Raw genomic sequence first — 25,187 nt, 5'->3', positions numbered from 1 at the left:
GCCTTTTCTGCATAAACAGAAAATGAGCATATTTTTGAAGTGCAGATTGTGGACGCAAACCCAGATTTTTCTTTCTGAAGATTATCCAACTGAATCCTATTTGTGGTCACATCTTATAAGTTGAATTATAATATGCTATCTGTTTGCTGATGCTCTGTTGTTTCTTTTAAATAGAGCTGATCAAAAGCTAATTGTTGCACACTTATTTGGATCCCCTAAATTGATATGCTGTTATAAAGCTGTGGCATACCCAAAGGTCAAGTATTCATATGAAAAAGGACCAGAAAATAACCTTTAATTTGCAGACACAAATTGTGTCACACATCCAGGGACTAATTACATCTGTCTGGCCTCCAAACAAGAAAAACAAGGATCTATGACTGTGCAACCAAATAAGTTAACCATAATAAGTTCCTTTCCTTTTCTTTGCAGGAAGACAAGGCCCATGCGGAACACGAGACTTTCTACACTTTCAGTCTGAATAAAGTTAATCTTCCTTGAATCACAAATGACTTTACAACTTAATAGGTTGATGTATTTAAATGTGTTGAATTAACAAGATGCTTGAATCCCAAAGTGTTTGAATAATGTGCTTTAATCAATGATGTGTTAAAACGAATATATTTCCTGCAATGATTAATTTCAGATCTTAAACTACACCGGATCAGTATTTGTTGATTTAACAAGTTAATCTGTCAGTATACTCATACATCATAAGATTAATATTTAGCTTTAACATTCACTTCACATAAATGTGTAAAAAAACATTTTCACTTCACACTTAAGCCGGGCGTACACTGTGCGACTTTTTCACTTTTTTGAGCCGATTTTCCAGTCGTGCGAGAAGCCACGACATCGGGGCGAGTTTTGCGCCGAGCGGTCGTGTAGTGTACAGGGGGTTACGAGAGGCGATTAACACCACGTGACCAGCCGCCGATCAGCAGTCGTGAGGTCGCAGGGACTTCTGGTGTGTTTAATATTTCGCTCGTCCCTCGTGAGGGTATCGCACTGTTGAAGCGGCGCTGCGAGCAGCTGCGAGCAGCTACGATCCAAAAAGTATCAGAACCGCTCACGGCGCATGCGCGCGCAATCCTGCATCAACGCCGGCCGGTCGCTCGCTATTTCCCTAATAACACACGCTGTTCGTTTTTGTTTCTACACGTTTTTTTACTCACAAAGATTGTCAAGAAAGCGTGTTTGTCGTGTTCATGTCAAATTAAACTGATCACAAAACACAGATTCACTTTCTTTATTTCGTTTTCCTCATCCAACCCCCATAAATCCCTGTGTGTCCTCCTGCAGCACTCCCGAAGAACAACAGGCAAGACAAAAAAGTCTGACGTGTTGAGTAAAAACTGCTATTTTTAGCACATTTTTAGGGCCGACGTGTTGCTACCAGACGTACAGTGTGAGCAGTCAGGTCGCATGCGAGAACTGGGTCGTGCAGTGTGAGCACATGACTCGTGAGATCTGCTCTGCGAGGAAGTCGTACAGTTTGAGCTGAAGCTGAACGCTGCGAGTGAAAAAGTCGCACAGTGTACGCCCGGCTTAAGAGTTCACTTCTCTGAGTATCTGCAGTGAAGGCGTGTTTTCTGAGGTATTTTGTTAAGGCCTCATAAATGTGTCAGATTTGCCTAATTTATAAACAAAAGTTGATAAATACAGAAATCACTTCTTGATCTGATTGGTTCTCCCGCTGCCTCCCGGCTGGCTCGCCATAAAATTTGTAGTGTTGCTTAAGGATTGACTACACATTAAATGATCATTAAGATGTGATATTCCATATAAATATGAAATATCAATCTGATTGGTCTTTGAATGTTAAAGTGATGTGTGTGTTCCCTGAATAGTAAAAAAAAAACTAAAGTCTTCTGATTAAACTTTCAGTTTTGAATTTAACTTATTTGTTTGTGTTCACATTTATTAAATCCATGTTTTGCTGTAAAAACTGCATTTAAAATTGTGGAAATGCTATGTTTCTCTGCAGGAGTTAGTTTGTGTGTGTGTGTGTGTGTGTGTGTGTGTGTGTGTGTGTGTGTGTGTGTTTGTGTCTTTGATAATTTTCATCTCTAAAGTCTGTTTATACACAAAAATGATCACATTTTTCAATTGCAGTGTTTTATTTTGAAAAATATCTTTATTTTGTTAATATTACTGGCCTGCTTCTTCTGTTTGGGTTTGACTTCCTGCCAGAATTGAAGTGGTTCACTCACAGCTTGTGAAAAATTAGAGCACACGCCGAAACTGCACGGCGTGAGCCTTCGTGACGCTTTGCAGCTGACGTGACTGAGACCGTAGGTTAGGAAGGGTGCCGAATAGAAACGCTCGTCGCTCCACGGCGCTTCGCGGCGCATCATTGCGCTTCCACGTCTGATGTGATCCAAGAGTAAGCAGAGAGGCCCAGACTTCCTTCTCCCCATCCACTTGGGCCAGCTCCTCCGGGGAAATTGCAAGGCAACCCCTGGGAGGCGCGAAACATGTCCCCCCAGCGTGTCCTAGGTCTTAGGTCTCCTCCCGGTTGGACGTGCTCAGAAAACTTCACCATGGAGGTATCCAGGAGGCATCCTAATCAGTTGCCCAGGCCACTTAAATTGGCTCCTCTCAATGTCAAGAAGCAGCAGGCCTACACTGAGCCCCTCCCGAATGACTCAGCTTCTCACCTTATCCTAAAGGGAGAGATCAGACACCCCGAGAAGAAAACTCATTTCGGCTGTTGTATCCATGATCTCGTACGTTTGGTCACTACCCAATGCTCATGGTCATAGATGAGGGTTGGAAAGTAGATCAAATGGTAAATGGAGAGCTTTGCCTTCTGTCTCAGCTCTCTTTCCACCACAACAGAGTGGTACAAGGCATGCAGTACTGTAGAAGTAGTACCAATCCATCTATCGCAGGACCTCATCCCTGACCTGGAAAAGGCATTCTACTCATTTTCTGAATCATGATCTAGGATTTAGAGGAGCTGATTCTCATGTAGCTGCTTCACACTCGTCCACAAACGGCTCTAGCAAAGTTGCAGATCACTGTCGGACCTCCGTAAAGGTAAAGAGCTGATCCAGAATTCCATGGCCAGGACGAAAACCACATTGTTCCTCCAGAATTTTATTTATTATTCCCCTTTTATGTCAGGGAGGGTGGCACCCTAGAGCCCACAAGCCCTAAAGTGGCGCCCACAAGCTGCCACTGCCAACTGTGTGTGTTTTTTTTGACAATATAAAGTGTTACTGTATAGTTAATTTTAAGTTGTTACATACAATTTTTGTCTAAACAATAAAATATTAATTTTAAAGTTAACTTTGTGTGATATGTGAGATTTTTTATTTTAGGTTCAGTGCTGGCTTGTTAGACAACAAGTTTCATTCATTCATTCATTCATTCATTCATTCATTCATTCATTCATCCAAATTGCACATATTGAAGTTTTAATTATTTGCCGTGTTTTATTTGAATTACAATCTCATTTACTATTCATCATTCAACATTTACGCATATGGAAAAACGTAATGTATACAACATTATGACATTTTCTAAGAAAATATGCAAAGTCAAGGACGACATTTGCATAAAAATAGATGTGTGTGTGTGTGTGTGTGTGTGTGTGTGTGTGTGTGTGTGTGTGTGTGTGTGTGTGTCTAGGCCGACAGAAGTATGTCTTGATGCAGAAGAGTAACCTATAGGAAGAAAATACGCTGATGAAAATAAATCAGATCAAAATCAGTGGAAACATTGCTTTGACATCGCACTGAGTAAAACAGGAAACATGCGCTTTTCAAATTAGACTTCCAAGAATTCGCGTCATTTTGTAGCAACAAAGTTTTTTATTTCGATCAGAGCATCCGTGAATGACCGCTGCCTGCGCATGCGCTCTTTAGCCTCCACACAGCGAAATCCCTTTCCTCTCATTTTTCCCAAAAGAGGACAGAAAAGGGGACAACATAATATCAAAGTTTTCGCCTCTTCCCTTCCTGAAATGCTGCCTGAATCTGTTTAAACTCGGACGAAACGCAGACCCGAAAGATAAACCGAAGCACGTTTTCTCAAGACGCCTTTTCACCGACCGTGCTGAAATGGTGAGTCTCTTTAAAGTTTACGGCTCGTGCAGGAATGGCCCCCAGAAGGTGGAGTTTACGGTGATGTTTGGATGTAGAAGCTCCACCAGATTCAGCATAACTCTTTTATTCGTGTCTCTTGTATGTCTTCATGTAAAATCTTGCCAGAAAAGCTTGTTTTAAAGGATGTGCTTGTGTGTTTGATGGAGCATACTTACATGTGCTTGGCGCACCCCACCACGGACTCTAGTCCCCATGCTTAGATCACTATTGTGCACTGCATTGGCACAAGCAATGATGAAAGAAGTTTCACCTTAATTTTCATGCAAACGTGGCAGCTTTTAGCATTTATCCTTACGAAAAAAAATGTAACTAATTTTCTGGGCTTTCAGCTGCACTTAACCACAAAGCTTCACTGCTTTAGTAATAAAATGATTAATTACTATCCTTGGTGCAGCACAGTACCTTTTGCATTCACATCAGTACTCAGTATCTCAACACATCAACCCACAGTTTAAACCTGCACACACTAAATCATTATATTTTGTAACCAGATTCATAATTTGTCACTGTAAAGTTAGAAAAAGTCCAAAATTACCAATGATTGTATTTTTTACCTTTAATGTGTCATTCAGTGCACAAAAATACCTTATAATAATATTGAGCTCTAATAAAAGTCATGTCTGTCAGTTATTCTAATTACATTGGGTGAATAGTTAAACTATGAGATGTCTCAGAAACAAAGGGGGAGATGTCCTTTGATGTATTGTACTTGGTCCCAGTTTGTGTTTAATTAAGCCCCTCTAGCTGGATCATTTTACCTTCAGGTCCAGAGGGGGATGACACAAACTAACCCTTGTGAGCCTACATCAAACTACGAATATCACAATTAATCAAGAATGAATGCACAAAACCCTTCAGTGAGTTAACAGCTGGATGATAAATGAGGATGCTAAACAGTTTGTCTTCCAAAAAGGCCTGGAGGTGAATGATTACCACCCCAAATCAGTGCTCAAAAAGTGGAACTTTTCTGTTGTATACACACACACACACACACACACACACACACACACACACACACACACACACACACACACACACACACGTCTGTCTTTCTATCATTGTGTGGACCCTCCATTGACTTTCATTCATTTTTGTGACTCCACTATCCATACCATAACCCTAACCATAACCAAAGCTGATCTATTCCTAACCCTAACCCTAACTAAAACTTTATTCACACCATAGCTCTAAAACTAACTGGTAAGCTTCTAAAAAAAGTGAGGACCAAAAAAATGTCCTCACATTGTAGGAAAAATAGTCAAAATGCTCCTCAGTATGTAGTATGTACAAGAACACACACACACACGCACGCACGCACGTAATGAAAGTAAAATAAAACACCAAATGGTTTGAAATTGATTAGTTTTAAGGGAATTGCCTTTAGCTCCTAAAGTTCATGATTTCTTGTTTAAAGCAATTCAATGAACCCAACGCTTAAAGTTTTAACAAATCTGTGACTGTCTAATCTATTTGTAATTACTCGTCTGTATTTGTGTCATCACCAGTATGCAGTTGAACATTTCAACCACTAGGTGTCATATTTGATTGGCAGATCTGGGAGAATATTTTTTCACAAAGTACAATTTTGGGGGGCTAAGAGTGAATACTGTTAGCTTTTTGCAGAAGCTATGCACTAATTTTGTGTATTGAATAAATTTAGCTTCACATTTTCTATTTTGTTTAAATATGCAGATTCAACAATCCTCCGTGGCACATCAGAAATGCTTTTAGGAGCTGAACCTTTGCTCTTCTTTTCCTGTTACTTGGACATATTAGCTGTTCTTTGGTAAAACAGAATCCAGCTCTAATAATGAGCAAGACAGGGAATTTAAGGCCATGTGCACTTTGAGACATTTGGCATGGAGGATGCTTTATAATCTGTCAAATCACGTCAGTTCCCCCCAAACTGTACATTATTTTGTTTTGGATATAGAAGGGAGTGAAGCTGCTGGTATACATTTAATTTGATATATTTGGTGACATCTACTCATCGTCCTATGATAGATTACATTTTGTTGTCATAAGTCGTTTCAGTAGATCAGATTGATTTCCTCTTCTCTTAGACTGATTCATTCGTGTGAGGTTTGCAGGGCATGGGAGGGTTTAGTTTCACAATCATGGCATTGCAATAAAACCTTAGTTTTGGCCTGCACCACCCCAGGAAGGAAGGAACAGGTGTGGCAGCTGTAGATTTGTTTTGCATCTATATCATGAAAATCGCTTATCACTTTGACAAATGAGCCAAGAGTGAAGACATTATCTGTTGAGACATTGTTGAAGATTTTCATGATGTTGCTGTAGTTAACAACAATCATACTACAGGTGTTTTGTTAGTTTGTCCCGTGTTAGCACACAGATGGATCTGGTGGTGGTTATAACTGTTAGTGGTATGTCGCACAAACATTAGCAGCTGAAGCCTGGGCTGAAATCAAAGTATTTGCCCAGCTGTAAGCCTGTTTACCTTCAACATGGCATGTGTTAACTGCTAATGAATGGAGTAATTAGAGCGTTGTAGGGAATTAGGCTTATGTGATGTCATCTGCGTGCAGTTGTTAGTGATTCTCAATGTTCTGGCAGGTTCACATTACACCATGTCAGTGAGGGTTAACTGCTGCAGCTCGCAGTAATGCACTCGATAAGTGAGAGCTCAGTTTTATGCGTTTGATGCAGCTGTTAAAGAGAGTTGCCATGTGTGGAAGAAATAGTTCTGCCAGAGGGAGGCTCTGGTAGTGATTGGATAGCACCCTGGATGATGAGTAAGCCCCTCTGGACCGCCTCCACATCCTCCTTACACACATACACAAACCCCGTCATGCACGAGCAGCTTTTTGCACCTCGTGCACGGGGGGATGCATTCACACAAGTCACAGACAACCAACGAGGGAGCGTTCTGTCACACATGTTAAACGTCTGATGGAAAACTGTCGCTTTCTCCTCCAGAATGGGTTCTGTTCTCATGGAAGGACACGTCCAGTGACTTGCTTCATAAGAACGTGCTAATATTGCGAGACTGCCGCCTGTCTTAGTTTCATCAGCAGGGACAGATTGCCTAACAGATATGACAGTGAAGATGTGTGGTTGAGACCAATTCTCTGCAGGAGAGCTATCACTTTCTTTATATTCCACTCACTGTGTTCTGGCTTATGTTCCCTTTGACACTTCTGCACCTCTCGGATGGTGGACAGAACATCTGGATGTCAGGTACAGTTTGATGCTTCTCTGTGTTCTGATGTTGCAGACGTGCACAGCTTGTCTTCTGTAAATCTCTGACAGATGCATGGTCAAACGTCACAGATTGTGAAATGTTTCGGTTAATTTGTAAATGAAACATGTAACTCTATCTGAAAATGTTAATTAAGCTACCTTCTTTTTTTACAATAAATTGTTTCACATATATGCTCATATCAATACACAAAACACATTAATTTGCTCTCTTTTTATTTGTTAGTTCCCTTTAGCCAGACTTTCACACCATACACAAACTTAGAAAAACATCCTATTTTAGGGGTGTATGTTTCACCACCTTACTGTAAGTGGTCAGTAAAAGTAACTGCAGAAACAAAGTGGTGTGAAATCTGTTCATATGACATGTAGAGAGGAAATGTTTGAAGGGCGTGACAGATCAAAACTGTCAGTTGGCTTGGCGGTGCTCAGGGTGTTGTGGTCGGACACTGGAGTTTAGAAAAGGCAAAAACCTTACTGCAGCCTTGAATTCGTGGAGGAATAAAATTGCCATGTTGACATAAAATAAATTACAGGGCGGGATTTAAAAATAGAACCGCTGACCCTTTTTAGCAGTTTAGTGATGGAACCAGGAATGCAGAAAGATATTTTGGTTAGTCTTATTCAGTTGACTCAGTGTATTTGAATTTTTTTTCTCTGTCTGTCTGTTTCAATGTGGGCGTGTGTAATTATTGGATGTATATTTACAACTGATTAACCTTTGCAATCAGTCTGACTCAAAATGGCTGTCATAGTTTATCAACGTGAGCAAATATAAAGTTGTGTTTAACTCAGTTGATTCAGTAGTTACTGAACTATAAAAATGCATGAAAGCTTAATTGTAAACATTGCTATTAAAAGAGCTTTTTCTAATAATGACGTTAGAATGACATCCTGTGACCAAATTTGGTTACTGCAGCCCATTTTGCAAAATTGCCTCTCCTTTCCACCAGACGTGAAAGAGGTCGTCGTCTTCCCCCGCTTATCCGGGTCCGGGTCGCGGGGGCAGCATCCCAACTAAGGAGCTCCAGACCGTTCTCTCCCCGGCCACCTCCGCCTGCTTCTCCGGCAGGACCCCAAGGCGTTCCCGGACCAGATTGGAGATGTAACCTCTCCAATGTTTCCTGGGTCGACCCGGGGGCCTCCTGCCAGCAGGACATGCCCGAAACACCTTCCCAGGGAGGCGTCCAAGAGGCGTCCTGACCAGACGCCCAAACCACCTCAACTGACTCCTCTCGATCCAGAGGAGCAGCAGTTCTACTCCGAGTCCCTCCCGAATGTCCGAGCTCCTCACCCTATCTCTTAAGGCTGAGCCCGGCCACCCTACGGAGGAAACTCATTTCGGCCGCTTGTATCCGCGATCTTGTTCTTTTGGTCATCACCCAAAGCTCATGACCATAGGTGAGGATTGGGACGTAGATCGACCGGTAAATTGAGAGCCTGGCTTTCTGGCTCAGCTCCCTCTTCACCACGACAGATCGGCTCAGCGTCCACATCACTGCAGATGCCGAACCAATCCGCCCGTCGATCTCCCGATCCCTCCTACCCTCACTCGTGAACAAGACCCCAAGATACTTAAACTCCTCCACTTGAGGTAGGACCTCTCCCCCGACCCGGAGTTGGCAAGCCACCCTTTTCTGGTCGAGAACCATGGTCTCAGATTCGGAGGTGCTGATCCTCATCCCAGCTGCTTCACACTTGGCTGCGAACCTACCCAGCAAGAGCTGAAGGTCAGAGCTGGATGAAGCTAGGAGGACCACATCATCCGCAAAAAGAAGAGACGAGATTCTCCTGCCACCAAACTCGACACACTCCACACCACGGCTGCGCCTAGAAATTCTGTCCATAAAGGTAATGAACAGAACTGGTGACAAAGGGCAGCCCTGGCGGAGTCCAGCCCTCACCGGGCTGACCACGACAGCCCTACAACATCCATAGCCTTGAGATACCCAAGACGAATCTCATCCGCCCCCGGTGCTCCGCCACTGTGCAGTTGTTTGACTACCTCAGCAACTTCTGCCCCCAAGATTGGACAGTCCATCCCCAGGTCTCCCGGCTCTGGTTCCTCCTCGGAAAACGCATAGGTGGGATTGAGGAGCTCCTCAAAGTATTCCTTCCACCGTCCGACTATAGCCCCAGTTCACGTCAGCAGCTCCCCATCCCCACTGTAAACAGATGTGAGCGAGTTGATGCCTCCCTCTCCTGAGGTGCCGGACAGTTTGCCAGAACCTCTTTGGAGCCGATCGATAGTCTTTCTCCATGGCCTCACCAAACTCCTCCCACGCCCAAGCTTTTGCCTCGGCAACTGCCACTGCTGCACCGCACTTGGCTATCCGGTACCTGGCTGCTGCCTCCGGAGACCCACAGACCAGCCACGCCCTGTAGGCCTCCTCCTTCAGCTTGACGGCTCCCCGAACCTCTGGTGTGAAAGTGGTGTGTAATGTGATATAGGGGTTGTACCCGCAAGCTTGACTTTTATTTTGAAGGTTTCTGGATGTTTTCCACTGCTTTCTTGTTTGACTTCCTGTCTGGCCCAATCTTAACTGCAGAAAATAAACGTTTGAAGAGTTTGTTAGAGTAGCATGTAAAATAGACTCAAAACGTAAGCAAAGCGTCTTCATGCTTCTGGGGATGTGTCCAAAACATAACATTTCACATTCAGTAGAAAGGAACCAGTCCCATATAATGGCAGCAAAGTATGTTTTGCGATAATTAGCCACCGTTTTGTGTCTGGTGGAAAGTAAGGTAAAGAGTGACTCCCTCACTCCTTCCCTTTCAGTGAGTTTCATGGGCACCATAAGGTCCTAGAGATGATGAGCAAAGACGAATAAATACATTTCACTGTAATATCAGGAAATTAGTGTGAGATTTAGAGCCTACTCTGTTTCCAATTCACCGTTAGAATTGTTAGCTCAACATTAGCCTCTAGCCTTCTCTACCCAATTTTAAATGTTGTTCTTGTTCTCAAGCGTATAAAAAAGTATCTACCGAGTCGTTCCTGTTTCCTGGCTTAGGTTCTTCACAAAACACTGCTGAGTTTTGCCAACTGGTGTTGAGTTACAAATGCGGTGTAGACTCATCAACCCCGGTGCGGGTTCACAGATTGCAAACAAAGACTACGTCCCTCTTTAGCTTTTTGGAAAGGATAAAAGCTGACAACCTCCCAGAAATCAACTGACTTCCTTCCAACATGATTGAGACAGTAGACTGTTTTATGACTATTTCCCTGTCAAATTCTTACATGTTGTACCTTATAGTCAGACATATGCTTTTGGTGTCCACTTTTGTCTGTTTCACAATGGACCCCAATAACCAATTTGGTGAAACGTCCTTAAAGTAACAAATTTAACCAATAACTGATTAACCTTTGAAGTCATGCCAGTTAAAGATGGCCACTGTCCCTCGACAACACAAAAAGGCTATGACCACGGTAATGTTGCATATGTTGAGTAAAAATTTGGCCGTAGAGTCTTTGCTAACACAAATCTCAACCTAGACATCCTTGCTTGAAACTGCCATCAGCTGTTGGCGTCAACTATGTAAACAAAATAGTTCATAAACCACTTTATAAATTATTGAAGAAACTCTTAGAAAGTAATAATCAGATTTGCATCTACAACTGAACCTTCTCTGGACTCTTTGCAATCAGTGGCAGCGCCGGGGGGCTCTAGGGGTCGCTATAGCTACCCCTGGATTAGTCATTGCACCCCCATAGCACCCCCAAGTAAATATTAACTTTTTTTTTACAATTTAATTTTAATTTAACGTGTGGATGTGATTATATTTAACATACAAAACAAAAATAACCAGTAAATTATCATATAGATAGTAAAAACTTAAACCAAAACAGGAATTTGATGTTAACCTTTGACCTCATTTTCCACCTGCGAATGAGTGAAAGGTAGAGCTAGTGGTAAAATGGATCGGTTTTTGTTGCCCAAATTTCCACAGGTTCAGTCAGAAATGAATGAATCTTTCGAGGTGATCCCAGACCCACAAAAACCTACGGCTCTGGATGAAGAGAGTCAACCTTCAAACGCCGCAGCAGTGGTCGGTTTAGCCGCTGGAAATGCTAACACTAACGTTAGCTAACCTTGCAACACTATAGATGGTTTTCTGTGTGGCTGTATGTGTTTATGATTTCATGGAAAAGTCAGCGATTGTTCATATGTTTATGATGTATATTAATGATTGTTTCAGGTGTTGTTGAGGTTTTGTGCACACATGTGTATCTGCTAGTGTTGAGGGTGTTTTGGAGAACAATAGGTACGCATGACCACTTCCTTCGTAGCACCCTCAATAAAAAGACTAGCTCCTTCATAGCACCTGCAGAAAAAAAATTCTGGAGCCGCCACTGTTTGTAATGCAAAAGCCATTGTCAAACTTTGGGATCACCTGGCTTCTTTTTGTCACCGTCTTCATCCGAGTAGATAGTCTTTGTGGACAAAGGCAAACATCACAGCTGCAAGTTGATACAAATTCACAATGAGGCTTTTGGAACACAAAAGATTTTCTGCAGAGGAAGCTGTGAGCTCATTTCCAGGCACAAGTGATGTTTAGCTCAGGAACTTGCAATGTCCTGTAGAATCATACTCGTGTGTAACCCCTCACCTCGTTGGGTAAGTAGACGTACAGCTTCAGGGAGAAATTTTCAGAGTGGAGCACTTCCCGTGAAGGTGTGCTGACATTTCTTTTCATCTGGTTGTGACCGACTGACTTTTTTGCTCCTATTTCAAAGCAGTGAAGGGTCTTTTGCATATTCTTAAACTTAGTGTTTCTTCATACATTTTGAGCTGTCCGACGCAGCATGTTGTTGTCATTAAATCAGTGGTTTTGCTCTGGTTTTGTGCAGCCAACAGGCTTTTGGGCTTAACATTGTCAGACTGAATGAGTGGCCTCCATGGAGACCAGCATGATCATTGAATTTGATGAGCAGCACGGTGCCAAACAGGCCAACTGAATCAAGATCAGCCTTTTGTGGCTTTCACAACCGCCCTGGTGGCTGCCTTTTTACCCTTGCTATGGGATGTGGTGTTGATAGATTTCTTATGTGTTACAAAGTGATACGCATCTCTCTCTCAAACTGCTGCATCTGTCTTTGAATGAAGAGTGCTCGGCATCCTTCCTTAGGGCCACCAGCAGATGCATCCTGCAGCTGCAAACTCCTTCCTGCCTGCACCCAGACCCCATTTGTCTGAAGTCACCGCTACAGCGAAGTTAGGACACTGGCTGAATTTAAATGGGGTACGCTTGAATGGAGCAATGCTGGTTGGCTGGAAGGAGCCTCCTTTTCAATCCGACTGCGTCACTACTGTATTTAAGTCCAAATTTCCAGTGTCTATTTACACTATGAACTTCACAAAAGTCGAGTAACAGATTATGATTCAGTTTTTATTTAACTTTTTTCTGCATTGCTTGATAAGTTCTTGTGCATTTCAGTCACACTCTTGCTGACTTGTGGGATAAACAGCCTCTCTGATGAGCTGCCATTATTGGTCCTTAAGGAGGATGTTTATGACTGAAGGCTATTTCTACACAGGCCTCCGCCCTGACTGCCTGCCTGCCTCCCTGTTAAGACCAGGTCTGCTGAAAACTATGTTGCTGAGGAGGCGTTTGTTGCTTTTCTGTAGCAGGAACTTCCGTGCCAAGACATGCGTGCTCCAAGACCTCGCTGCAGAGCTGACGGTGTGTAAGGCAGAGCAGGCACTCTGATGTTTTCAGTCAGAAAGAGGGCTTAGCAAAGTGACATTTCCTCTGGATTCTGTAAAGCTGAAGCATCAGGAAGTAGCAGACAGCCTGTTTTACAAATAACTCCACAGTATAAGGTGCTGGAAACTTTATGTTTTCATTGAGGTTCGGAGGAATGTGCATATTATCACAAATGCCTGTGGTGGAGAGTAAAAGAAACCTACAAATTTAAAGTTTCCTAAAGTAACACAGACTGGACTAGATTTATGAGTACTTTGCTGTGTGGAGAGCAAGAGTACTGCTGGAAAGTAAAAGTAAAATAAAAATAAAAGTCTTGAAATGGTCAACTGTTCCTTGTCCTGTGAAAGCGTGCTCAGCTTTAGCCATCTGGCCACCAGATGTACGACAGCTTCCTCCGGTCCCCTCCGTGGAGACTAAAGCTTCTTGCATCAACTTCCCAACATCAGACAGGAGATAGCATGCAGCGAAGCAGGGCGCAGTTTGAAAACTGGAGTTTTTTCTGAGTGCCAAGCAGCCAGGCACCCTTGATTTCCCGCGAGGGGTGTTTCCCACCATCTGGGGGTGGGTGACGGAATTCCAGAGAGGACCGTTTCTTTTTTAGATGTGATGCCAAGTTCTCACACTCTTTTCGGACCATGGCGGAAAACAAGCAGCAAAGGAAAGGATCTGGGAGTACAGAACGCTCCTTATCCCACTTGTAAGATGCTAGAATTTAGTGTATCGTTGCTCTTTGGTGTTTTTTATTTCTGCTTTGTTCTTGGGTGGTAACAGATGCTTTTGGTATGGGGTGTGGACTCAAATAGATTTGTGCAGCTGCAGCAAAGTTTTCTTTAAAACGTGGCTTCCTTTTGCTGAACTTGGGTAGCGGTTTGCTTCATTTTTACTTTTTTCTAGCCATTAGAAGTCTAAAGGCTGTTAGCAATCTCTTTTTATGCATCCAGGAACAAAACAATAACTTTATGTATTTTCTTACTAGTTGCATGAAGAGAATCTCTTTTGACTCAAAAGGGTTTCTGAGTACAAGGTTGATCTGCCCACTCACCTCCAGACGTAACAAGGAGGGGAGTAGCTGTGACTCACCCGGCACGGCTCTCAGCACAGCAAAAGAGTTATTCAGAGGTGCTTCGAGCTCAGACGGCTAAACACAAGCTTTTCATTCACTGAGCTGTGTGACATCAAATAGATTTGATTGCGTGTTTTTGCTATATGACTTGGTGCACATTTGGTGGCTTTTTTGAGCGCTGAAGCTTTCATTTTTAGTGATGGACAACACACTTTTGTGTCGGTTTGTGCAGAAACCAGGTGTTTAGCAGCAGTTTGTCTACTGGCTGTTAGGTTGTCAGAAGGATTGCTTGTTTATCAGCAGAGCTCCCTGAAAAGCTTGCGTGCGAGGGCCTCTGCATCAAACTGCATGGTTAAAATATACTTATTGTTATACTCATGAAAAGGTCATGTAAAGAAGTTAACTTTATAGGTTTAGTTGATTTCTAAGTTTAGTCTCCATAAGATTAGGCTCAAACTGTTAATTTATTATGTTAATCAGCATTTATACCTTTATTCTGACATGAAAAGCGAAATAGAAAAGTTAGTCTTGATAGCTTTAAATACCTGTGACCATAATAAGATTGGGCATATTCTCCTACAGAAGTAGAGCTCCGGACGTCACGTGACTCTCAGAGAGTAGACGCCATGTTGGCAGGCAACAAAGGTAAACAAAATGAGTGGGATCGGCTTGGATTTTAGTCCGTCGGAGTTTACTTCACTCTTTAAAACTGAAGAAATTATTTTATATAGTCAGAAATTAAATAGATTAAACATCGCCGACCCGTACCATGCCCCTGGGATACTTTTTAAAAATGCCGGAAGCTGTCAGAGCGGACTTCTTACCAGATTTGAGATGCTCTGACATTTATAATTTATAAAACTGATTAAACAAAAACACAAATAACATAGATTTACATGTAAGAAGTTTAAATAGAGTGCTGTGCTGTTTGAATGTATAAACTGAACGCCAAGAGAAATCACTAGTCTGATTTTTTTCCGTGAATAAAATAAATATGTCAGGCTGGAGCATCTCAGGATCTGTCTGAGATCTGTCTCGGTGAGACAGATAATAGCAATCCAAAGTGCTTTTTATGTGCGATCTGACTATATATCAACCATTGCTTAAAAATTAAGTACAACTTTGCCGGTTAATTGATGTGATCATAAAACACGTAATTGGAAGCACGCAGAACTCGAGGCAACGTTTTACGTGATGTTTACTTGCTGCTATGAGTAATAAGACAGAAAAAGCCACGCCAAAATAAGTTTAGGAAGCCCACTAAGAATCGTAATAAAAGCATTTAAAATAAATACCATACACAGTTGAGGAAACATTGGTTTAAGTACCTGACAGGAAGTGGTCGCTGCATAAGTGAAAACCTTTACTCTCGGGATCCCACAGTTTCATTTCAGCCCGGTCACGAGCGCGTTTTATTACAATGATCCAACATTTGCGGCGTTCCAGATCTTGGGGAATCCTGTAGATGGCTCATCCCTTATGTCGTCTGCTTCTGTTCTGGCATCCTAGAGCACAACAGGAATCTACCATATTTCCTGTTTGATTGAGTTTTCTGACGATAACAAATAGCCTAGCTGCGGGCTTCTGCCTGCCAAGATGTCCCCATTTCGATTTGAACTGTTGCATGCCGGGAGAAGTGACGTCAACTCCCGGAGCTCTATAGCCTTGTTAAATGACTGATAGGAACTATTTGTCCTGTTTATTTTTATCTTTTACATGGTGTTTCTTTATTGCAGTTATGTTTTGTGCCAGATATTTCCTTACTGCAACATATTTTCCCACTGAGGCCAATAAAATAGTTTTCAATTATTATTTTTGGTATCTTTACAAAGAAATTATGTTTCGCTGCAGCCATTTACACCTTAGCTGCCCCCGAACTACTTAAATAACTATTTTTTTTTTACCGGGCTAACTAAATGCTACATCTTGCAATATTAAAAGCTGATGATATTTCTAGTTGGACTGTCTCGCCCAGTTTTAATAAGCATTGGAAAGTTAGCCTTGAAGATGCTCCCACAACCTTTGAATGGTATGTGTGGCAGAATTGTGACTGCTCGGTAAAAACAAATAATGGTGGTAGAGACAAACAGACAAGACACAAATGATTTATTGGCGTTATTTGAAAACTTCACTGCTAGTACTAGCATAATGCAAATTCCCTTCACAACCTTTTTTCTCTAGTTGCTACAGCACCTTTCTTTATTTCTGCTTCGTCTGTCCCAAGTGAGCATCATTTCTGCTGCAGGAGGCAGAAGTGTTCACATATTTCAACTCTTTGCTTAAGATGTAAATATGATTATATTGTTGAAGAAGAACATCTCCTCATTGCCTCTCTGTCTCTTTGCTTTGAATCTTCTTTGAATATAAAAATATGGGCACTTGGCAGTCTCTTTAAGTACTTTCAGCATTTAAATACTGCCTTGATTGTTCCTTACACTCACTATTTTTAATAAAAGACACAAATTATTTTTTAGTAATTTTTTCTGTGTTTTAGAAAGATCAATTCAAAGGTCATGCAAACTTAATGGGAAGTTAGAAAGTGCCATTATAAGGTTTCAATGGTACTCCTACTTGTCTTCTGGTTGTGTGGGAAGTTATCCTAGCCACAAAATCCAGACTGTCCTCCTCCCAGTGACTTCCACCTGCTCCTCCGGTGGGATCCCAAGGTGCTCCTGTACTAGCCTAGAGTGGTAATCCCTCATACGTGTCCTGGGTCAGGGTGTCCTCTCAGCAGGACTTGAAATTTAGGAGGCATCCAGGAACAGTCCTGGTTTAAACAAAGTTATGATAAATCAAAGGAGAGATGTTTGAGTTTATGGTAAAAGCTTCAGCAGTACTTTACTACAATCCTGTTTTCCCCAGCCTATATTTTATCTTTGACATTTTCTAAATCATTAAAAGGATATTTCGTTTGTGGCCACATTCCCCAGAGTTAGATAAGTGGGAAAAGCATTTAGTAACCAGCCCAGTCATTTTCCTAATCTAGCAGTAATCTGTTAGCTTTAGCTTAGCATGAGCACTGTAAGTGAAAGGTAACCGTTAGCATTTCAAACATTCAAATTCAAAAAGACACCTTCTTCCCTAAACACGAGTTCATGGCTACTACTAGACACACACCTGGTATAATCTTTTAAAGGAACAGCAAAGTAAGCCCCACTAAAATGGCGGAGAACATGACCGCTGAGGTAGGTGTCTTTTGGGGCTGCTGCATTATGTCCTTGCTTAGAACCCAAAAATTGATTTTTGTCTGCAAGAAAAACTGGATCCCTGCCTAGTCTAACTGAAGAATTGGCAGTAATGGTTGGATTTTATTATCAGAAGATCGCGAGAGCCGAGCCAGAGTGTGACCGTGATTTAACAGACCACTTGTTAAACCTTTGCCTGTTGCAGAGGGAGTTTTCAAATGGATTACTTCTTCAAAGCAGTGCCATTCCGACGTTAAAACGACCAGATGACAGGCCAGGGTGGCAAATACAACCAAAAAGCTAACCGCTAGCTGAATGTTATCAATGGATTGGGACAATGAATCAGGTGTAGAGTCTGCTACCATCTCAGCCACCTTTTCTCCATTTGTGTGTGTGTGTGTGTGTGTGTGTATGTGTGTGCGGCTAGGGGGGTTGGGGTGTTGAGTGGGACATGACAATGAGTCTGTGATCTCCGGGTCTGCAGCTGTGAACTATTGTGGATGTCTTGGAGGCAGGTGGGGTTTGATTGAATCCAAATGTCTTATTTCCGGGTTGAAGAAATGGGTCTCAAAAATAACTTTTACTTCATAAAAAATGAAAACTAAATAGCAGGTATGCGCATTTTCCAAAAATGTGTTTAACTGGTTATTGAAGCCATTAAACGGTTAGTACTCCGGTAACTGTAAACTCCCACCAAGCCCCTCCAGGCACAAAATAAATTACAGCTGAAAGACGTGAACTGGCAGCTAATCTGGCCAAATTGTTTTACACGGTTACATTAACTGGTTAACTATGTATTAACTATGTGGATCCCTACACAATAGTGCAATGGTAATATTTTATCATATATTGTGCCTATTGTTGCTGTGGAAGTTGTAAAATAGCATGCCACAGGCTCTTTAACCCAGTCTTGTGTGATGTCTCGTGAGCTGCTAACCACTAGGCTAATAACTGATTGTCATGAAATATCACATTCAAGTCTTTAAAAAAGTAAACAGATTGCTACGGTTTGAGAGCATTTCAAGAATTATATTGATAATTGTAACTTGGCGTCTTATATTTGAATGAATTCTTTCTGTTTTGCATGTTTTAGACCCTGATGGATACAGCTTTTTTTTAGGTCACCGAGGTTTTTATTTCCTGTCCCAGACTATAATGTTATTTTATATTTGTGATGTTTTCTTCTTTAACACCTCAGTTGTTTTATTTCCACTTGACCTTCACTTTTACCTATTTAAGAACAAGTAGGCACTGAAATCATCCAGTTAACAAAAACATAAAGCCTAAGTGAAAGACCTTCTCAAGTCTACCGCATCTATGCTCAAAAGCTCTATTTTGTTGGTTTCCACAGTGACAAGTTCCACCCCATTCATCAAGTGGTTTGAACAACCTGATTACACACTTGCAAGTCCTTCGAGTCACACAATACTATCCATCAACTCAAATATGGTACAAATGGTTTCAAGACCATTTCATGAGTTCTGTGTAAACTTGAAGGGCAAATCATGTATCATGCCCTTACCACGCCAAAGTAAATTGTCTGACCCCGTTGCTTTATTTCCAGCCCAGTTTGCATTGAAAGATGAAATTTTTACACTTTCTTTGAACTTTATAGAAGCTGAATACACCTCTGTAACAGTGCCACACGTGCATCCTTGTGCAAAGCTTTCTTTGACTCTAGCACTTTTTCCTTATTTTTGACTTACATAATTCTTGAAGTGTGAGACACTCACAGAGTGACTTTCACACCCCAAAACTCTTAAAGTGTTTTCACACTCCAGATGTAGTTATTCGTTGTTGCATTTGTACTTTTAGGTGCATGAGTGTGTTTGTTTCCTGCTTCTGAATCCACTGCGATGTCTTTTGCAGCAGCTTGTGGAGCATGGGTACAACTGCCAGCGCTGCTCCCCAGCCTGTTTATGTTGCGTCGCCGCTTGAGAGTGTCCATGGCAACGGGATGGCTGACAGCAGGCAGTCTTTGAGCATGAGCCCCATCCACACAGTCAACATCCACAACAACAAGGCCAAGTCCATTATCACCAACAAAGTTGCACCGGTCGTCATCACGTAAGTTCCTGCTCGAATCTGCGTTCTCACAGTTGGGCGTTAATTCTTTTTCATCGCTAAGGTGACACCCCTCCTAAATCCTCAAGGAGAAATGTTTGCCTCCTTTATCATCTTGTTTGTCACTTTAGGTGGAGCAAACAGTAGCTGATAGTTGAGCAGGTTTTTTTTTATTTAAATTTTTGTCTTTTCCAGATATAACTGCAGACAAGAATTTCAGATTCACGATGACATCCTCAAAGCCAACTACAAAGTCGGTCGGATATCCGACTCTATGCCTGAGCACTACCTTGTGAAGGTAAGGACAACGCTTTTTTCACATCTACGTGTCCAAATTGCAGGCTGGTGCTGGAACATTGTCATGCATTATTTTATGATCAGAAGCAGCCATTGAAACAGATGTGTTATCACCTCCTTATTAAGGCTTTGATCTGCTCTGTCACGTCTGCTGTGGTGGTTCAGCTCCTAACCCACAGCTTCTGTTTATAAGTGTTGAAAGGTCAGGTTTTCTTTACCCAGGAACATGTGTATGGGAAAGAAGAGCATATTTTCCCTTTTATGTCGACCACATCTCACGATTAGTTTGGGTCTTTAATCAAATCTGCTCAGATGGTTTAATGAAGAATTACAAGATCTTTATATCATGCTAAAAGCAGACATTTCTTTGTGTTTTATTTTTTATGTTTTAGCACTTTTTTGTTTTTTATTGATTTTTTTTGCTTGGAAAAATGCCAAAAAGGTGCAAAATAAAAATAGCTGTGTTATCCATTGAATGCTAAACATTTTCTGAATGTATAGTCATTGTAAGCAAGTAACTCATTAGACTTTAACCCTTTGGGCTTTGAGTTTTTTCAAGAAATTTTTGACGTGACTATTTCAGAAGGTTTTAGCTTGGAAATGGTTAGAGATAGAGGTAAACTGTAAATGAGAAAAATCTTCAGTAGGACCCTAAGTTTGGGTTGGGAGCAAATTCACTCATTAAATTTGCATATTACAACTTCACCAGGCTGCCATATTGGAATGCATCATTTTGACTTTTGCCATTGCACAGGAAATAACCTGAAATGATGTTTTATCAAATACCCAGAGTAATTAGAAATGTGTTTTAGAATCATATGTATTTAATACATGAGTCTGATTGATTTTGAATGTTAAAACACTTGACACTTGATTTTCTTCTTAGTTGGAATTTGGAAGAATTGGATATAATTGAACACATATAGGGGAAATATCTCAATAGAACACTTTAGATATGAGCTGACAACTGTGAGCAGACCTTACAGAGCCCAAGTCTTATAACAGCAGTACATAAATTAATGCCGTATTTTCACAGTATTACAAGTTATGCCTATGTGCTAACAACCAAATAGCCCCACATGGTTCACACAAATGATGCTGTCCTTGACTGATATTTACGACCCAAAAGCATCGTAGTCACAAGTGCCTCCATTAGCCATTTCTTGTTTTCCTGTCACTTGTGCCAATCTTGAATCCCCAAACCCTGAAAACCTAGGTATTGTGAGTACACAGAACCACAGAGGACTTGCTGCACCCTTTTCCCTTCATTTAAACCATTTTCCCTAATGGACCTTTGAAAGCCATAGATTCAAACAGCTGATCCCTGTGTTCAGACATGCTTGGTATGAGAGTCACCAAGGAGTTAATTTACAGCTATCTAAGGGTCTAAATGGGGTAAAAGGGGAGTGCACTTTCAACACACTATTACAGTGTGGACAGAACATGAAATCTGCCCAGTTCTCCTGTAGGATGGTTATTTTCTAGCTACATGAAATACTTTGAAATCACAAGACAAGAACATGTGCACCAAATGTAAAAACTGATTGTATAGATGTTTGTCATTAAAATTCACATCTTTTCTCGAGAACAAATGAATTAAAAGACTCCATGAAGCTTTTATAAAGGGGTTGTGTCACCTTTTTTTCATTGTTGTTGACATAGTTGTACCTCAGCATGAGCCAGGTCAATTACATCTTAAAGCCGCTATAGCGAATCTGCAAACAAGCTTGGTTTTGAATGCAGACATGGCTATGGAACACTCACCCTTGGCTCAGGTATCTTGCCAGAACCAAAAACCCCATTGCCAGAGGAAACGAGATAGTGCTAAACACCATTCGTCGTTTTCTATGTCCAAACGTCTTTTGTTGTCCATGACTTCAAATGGTGTTTTTCCAGCTGTTTCTCCTTCTCTGATATTAATGAGCGGATAACCTCTCACACCAGTGGTGTTCTGTTACTAAATATACAAGTGTGTAATGAGTGGAGAACCCAGGGAAGTATGAAATTGAGGCAGTTCAGTGAGAGGGATAACCGGATAGTCCAATGGTTGCGTTTGGTCCGAAACATGTAATTGGCGAGAGAACCTCTTTATTAATAAAAATAATTATCTTCACAATATATTTGTAGCTATACTTTGTCTGAACGTTGTTAAGAGGCATGAAAAAATGGCTTAAGCTAATTTGTTTTCTAACTTTGCTATAACTGCTTTAACCTTTCAGCAGTAAGTTGTATCTAAACAGTATAACTGTAGCCTAGAATCTCGACCATCATTAGCTGAAGCAAAATTGTTTTTTTCTGCCCGTCACTTATATAGGATGGCTTGCCAGGCTAGTATTGTTGTACTCTATGAAAAATAAATAAACAGCCATACAAAATTGGGCAATCCAATGTTAATGTGAAATGTTATCAAGGATAAATCGGATGAATGTTGCATGTGTTGACAGGGTGAGTACTTCATGGTTCAAGATGTGTACAGCAAAGTAGATGTCCTAAATACCACAGACCACTATGGAGCCCCCAATTTCCGCCAAGTGAAGGGCTCCTACCCGCTGTATGGAATGGGTCAACCCAGCCTGAATGGCTTTAGACAGGTCCTTCAGAGGCTTCAAGCTCAAGGACAAGAGGTATGTTTCTTTTATACTCAAAATCATTTCAGTTTATTTAAATATTGCCAAATCATGACAAGAGTTGTCTCAAGGCACTTCACACAGTAAACATTCCAATACAGTTTTGCTCATTAAGCCAATCAGTAAAAAGTGTCCAATATAAGAAACCCAGAAAATTGAGTCACTGACTAGAATCAGAGTCTTTACTGCAATCCTCCTACTAAGCAATTATGCAGCTTGTGGAGAGGAAAACTCCCTTTTAACAGGAAGAAACCTCCAGAGGATCCTGGCTCAGCATAAGCAGCCATCCACCACGACTCACTGGGCATTAAAGTAGCTTTCCAGAGTTTTCTACTTTCAGAAATTATGTATGGTTTTTCAGAAATCCGTAAAAGTGATTATCTTATCATCTACTGTGATATAATGTAAGCAATACGTCTATTTTTTTATTTTTATTTTTGCTAAGCACACCCCCTGCCCCGCAGAGCTCTGTGCAATAGGAAACTGAGCACCGACCAGAACTAACCAATAACGTTAGACTACTGCTTAGTCAGGGGCGTCCAATCCTGGTCCTGGAGGGCCGGTGTTCTGCATGTTTTAGTTTGAACTCTGTTTCATCACTCCTGATTTCAATCAGCAGCTAATTAACAGGCTTCTGCAGAGCCTGATGAGCTGCTGCACAGGTGTTTCAACCACTGAATCAAGTCTGTTGGAGTAGAAAAACCACAAAACCTGCTGGATACCGGCCCTCCAGGACCAGCATTGGACACCCCTGGCTTAGATGCTTCCAATTTAAGGAATACCTCGGCTGATGCAGAGTTGATGAACTTTTCACAGACGAGAAAGTCTTTAAAATATAAATATATGAAAACACAACAAGACATGAGAATAATACTTATAAAAAAACGTGTTTTAGCTCTGTTTGTCAACTACAGAAGCACATTTGTAAACAGAAACGTGAAGTCGCCATCTTAAAGAAACAGAGTGACAGACTTTTTGTGTGATATGCTTGTCAGTCGCTAGATGGTACCATCGGATAAGAGAAATACTCCAGAAAGAGACTTTAAGACTGAGCATAAAAACGCGTGCGCGCACACACACACACACACACACACACACACACACACACACACACACACACACACACACACACACACACACACACACACGTGCCGATTCTCCAACTTGACTCTGTGACTACCTCTACTCCCAGCTCAGATACATAACAGTAGAGGATCCTCCCTCACCCCATCCTGTCCTCTGTGGTCATTTCACATGACACCAAGGTGGGAAAAAGGCGTCTCAGCCCCGGCTTATAACTGTGGTGTGAGAGGGGCCATGTTGTCAGTAAATATTTGCAGAGTCGAGTACTCAGGGGAGGATAATGCTTGATCGTAGAACTGAGCAAACGTGAAATTGTTGCCATCTGTCTCAGTGGAAAAGGCTCGTCTCCACTTTATTTAAGTTTATTGTTTATGTTTATTTGTTTGGCAGACGCTTTTATCCAAAGCGACTTACATTTTATAACCTATAGGTCATGTTGTGATCTGTGGGGGAAACCGGAGTACCCGGAGGAAACCCACGCATGCATGGGGAGAACACGCAACTCCATGCAGAAAGGCCGCAGCCGAGTTTCAAACCTGCAACCTTCGTGCTGCGAGGCAACAGTGCTAACCACTGCGCCACCATGCAGCCCACTTAAAAGTGATGTAACCAGTAGAAGGCTGCAATTTCTACACAGATATAAAATCTGATGTGTGTCCTGCTGTGCTTTGCAAACAGGAGATTATATTCTTCTGTGTAAGAGAGGAGCCTGTGGTGTTCCTCCACAAGGATGACGATTTTGTGCCATATACCCCGCGGAGGAAGGAAAATCTCCACGAGAACCTTCATGGGTTGGAAAAGGACGGGACAGTGGAAAAACTGGAGCTAACCATCAGAAATGAGGTGTCAAACATACACTCCATATCTAAAACAACCAAAAACAAGTTGTTTTCAACAGATTAGGATTAAGAATAATTTCTCCCACAGCTATATGACTTTGCCAAGCTCAATGAAGATGTCTTCTATGTCTACAACGACATTGAGTTCTTCAAAGACGAACCGCAGAAGATATCGATCGCGTGTGAGGAGGACATCCATGTGACTGAAGAGGTCTATAAGAGGCCGATGTTCACCATGTCGGGCTACAGGTTGGTTACATCTGCTTATCGTGATATGCTACTCACACATTATTGACCCGCTCTGCATTTCTTTCATCCACTAGATTTAAACACAAAATATTCCTGCGTCCTGTGAGTTGATTAACTGACCTAGTTCTGCACTTCCTTTTTAGGGAAATGTAATCTCTTTCTTTCCCAGAGAGGAATTCTGAAAATCTTTCTCTTGGTTTTGACAGTTTGTCAATAAATCAAATTACAAGGATGTTTTTGGATCTAACCCAGATTAGTAGGGCTGGGGGTAAACGATTAGTTTTAAAACGATTATTCTGACGATTATTTTATCGAATAGTTGACTATTCTAATGACTATTTAGACGATTAATCTAATTATTATTTTTCTATTGCACAATGAATAAAAACCAGAAAATCTCTAATAAATTCCTCAAAAACGGTGATCAATTGGTACTGTAAGAGAATAAACACTACAGGCCTTCCATTTTGTATAACACTGCTTTTATTGGTTATGTTCTGGTGACATGTAAAACACGGGAGTGCAGGCTGCTGCCTGAGAGGTGGTTGGAGACGGAGTGTCTCCATGCTCCTTTGTTTTGGTCACTTATGTGCGTGAGGTGATTGGTGTTACGACCCTTCCTGGGGAGTTTGGCTCGTGTGCAAAAAGGAAGGGACAACAACGTGGGATCTAAAAGTTAAAATGATGATCAGGTTTATTTACAACAACAACAAACATAAATCTTTCCATCCACAGGT

General features: G+C 41.5%; 1 protein-coding gene across 4 annotated transcripts in view; it reads left to right on the top strand.

Moving 5' to 3' along the window:
• Nucleotides 1–3,931: 3,931 nt before the first annotated feature.
• Nucleotides 3,932–25,187, top strand: part of pald1a (phosphatase domain containing paladin 1a) — a 70,790-nt gene continuing 49,534 nt past the window's right edge. Inside the window, exons 1-6 of one of the 4 annotated variants that reach the window (XM_015963037.3) lie at nucleotides 3,932–4,070; nucleotides 19,161–19,358; nucleotides 19,551–19,653; nucleotides 22,097–22,276; nucleotides 24,041–24,205; nucleotides 24,290–24,450. In XM_015963037.3, coding sequence (XP_015818523.3) covers nucleotides 19,174–19,358; nucleotides 19,551–19,653; nucleotides 22,097–22,276; nucleotides 24,041–24,205; nucleotides 24,290–24,450 — 794 coding nt within the window. In that variant the 5' untranslated portion in view covers nucleotides 3,932–4,070; nucleotides 19,161–19,173. Of the gene's footprint in view, nucleotides 4,071–7,103; nucleotides 7,314–13,557; nucleotides 13,741–19,160; nucleotides 19,359–19,550; nucleotides 19,654–22,096; nucleotides 22,277–24,040; nucleotides 24,206–24,289; nucleotides 24,451–25,187 lie in introns of those variants that run through there. The other 3 variants (XM_015963038.3, XM_015963039.3, XM_015963035.3) reach the window with 3 other exon arrangements.

Source organism: Nothobranchius furzeri, chromosome 16 (assembly GCF_043380555.1).
Source record: "Nothobranchius furzeri strain GRZ-AD chromosome 16, NfurGRZ-RIMD1, whole genome shotgun sequence".
Taxonomy (NCBI): domain Eukaryota; kingdom Metazoa; phylum Chordata; class Actinopteri; order Cyprinodontiformes; family Nothobranchiidae; genus Nothobranchius; species Nothobranchius furzeri.
The sequence above is the reverse complement of the archived record's forward strand: the minus strand, read 5'-3'. Positions and strand labels throughout refer to the sequence as shown.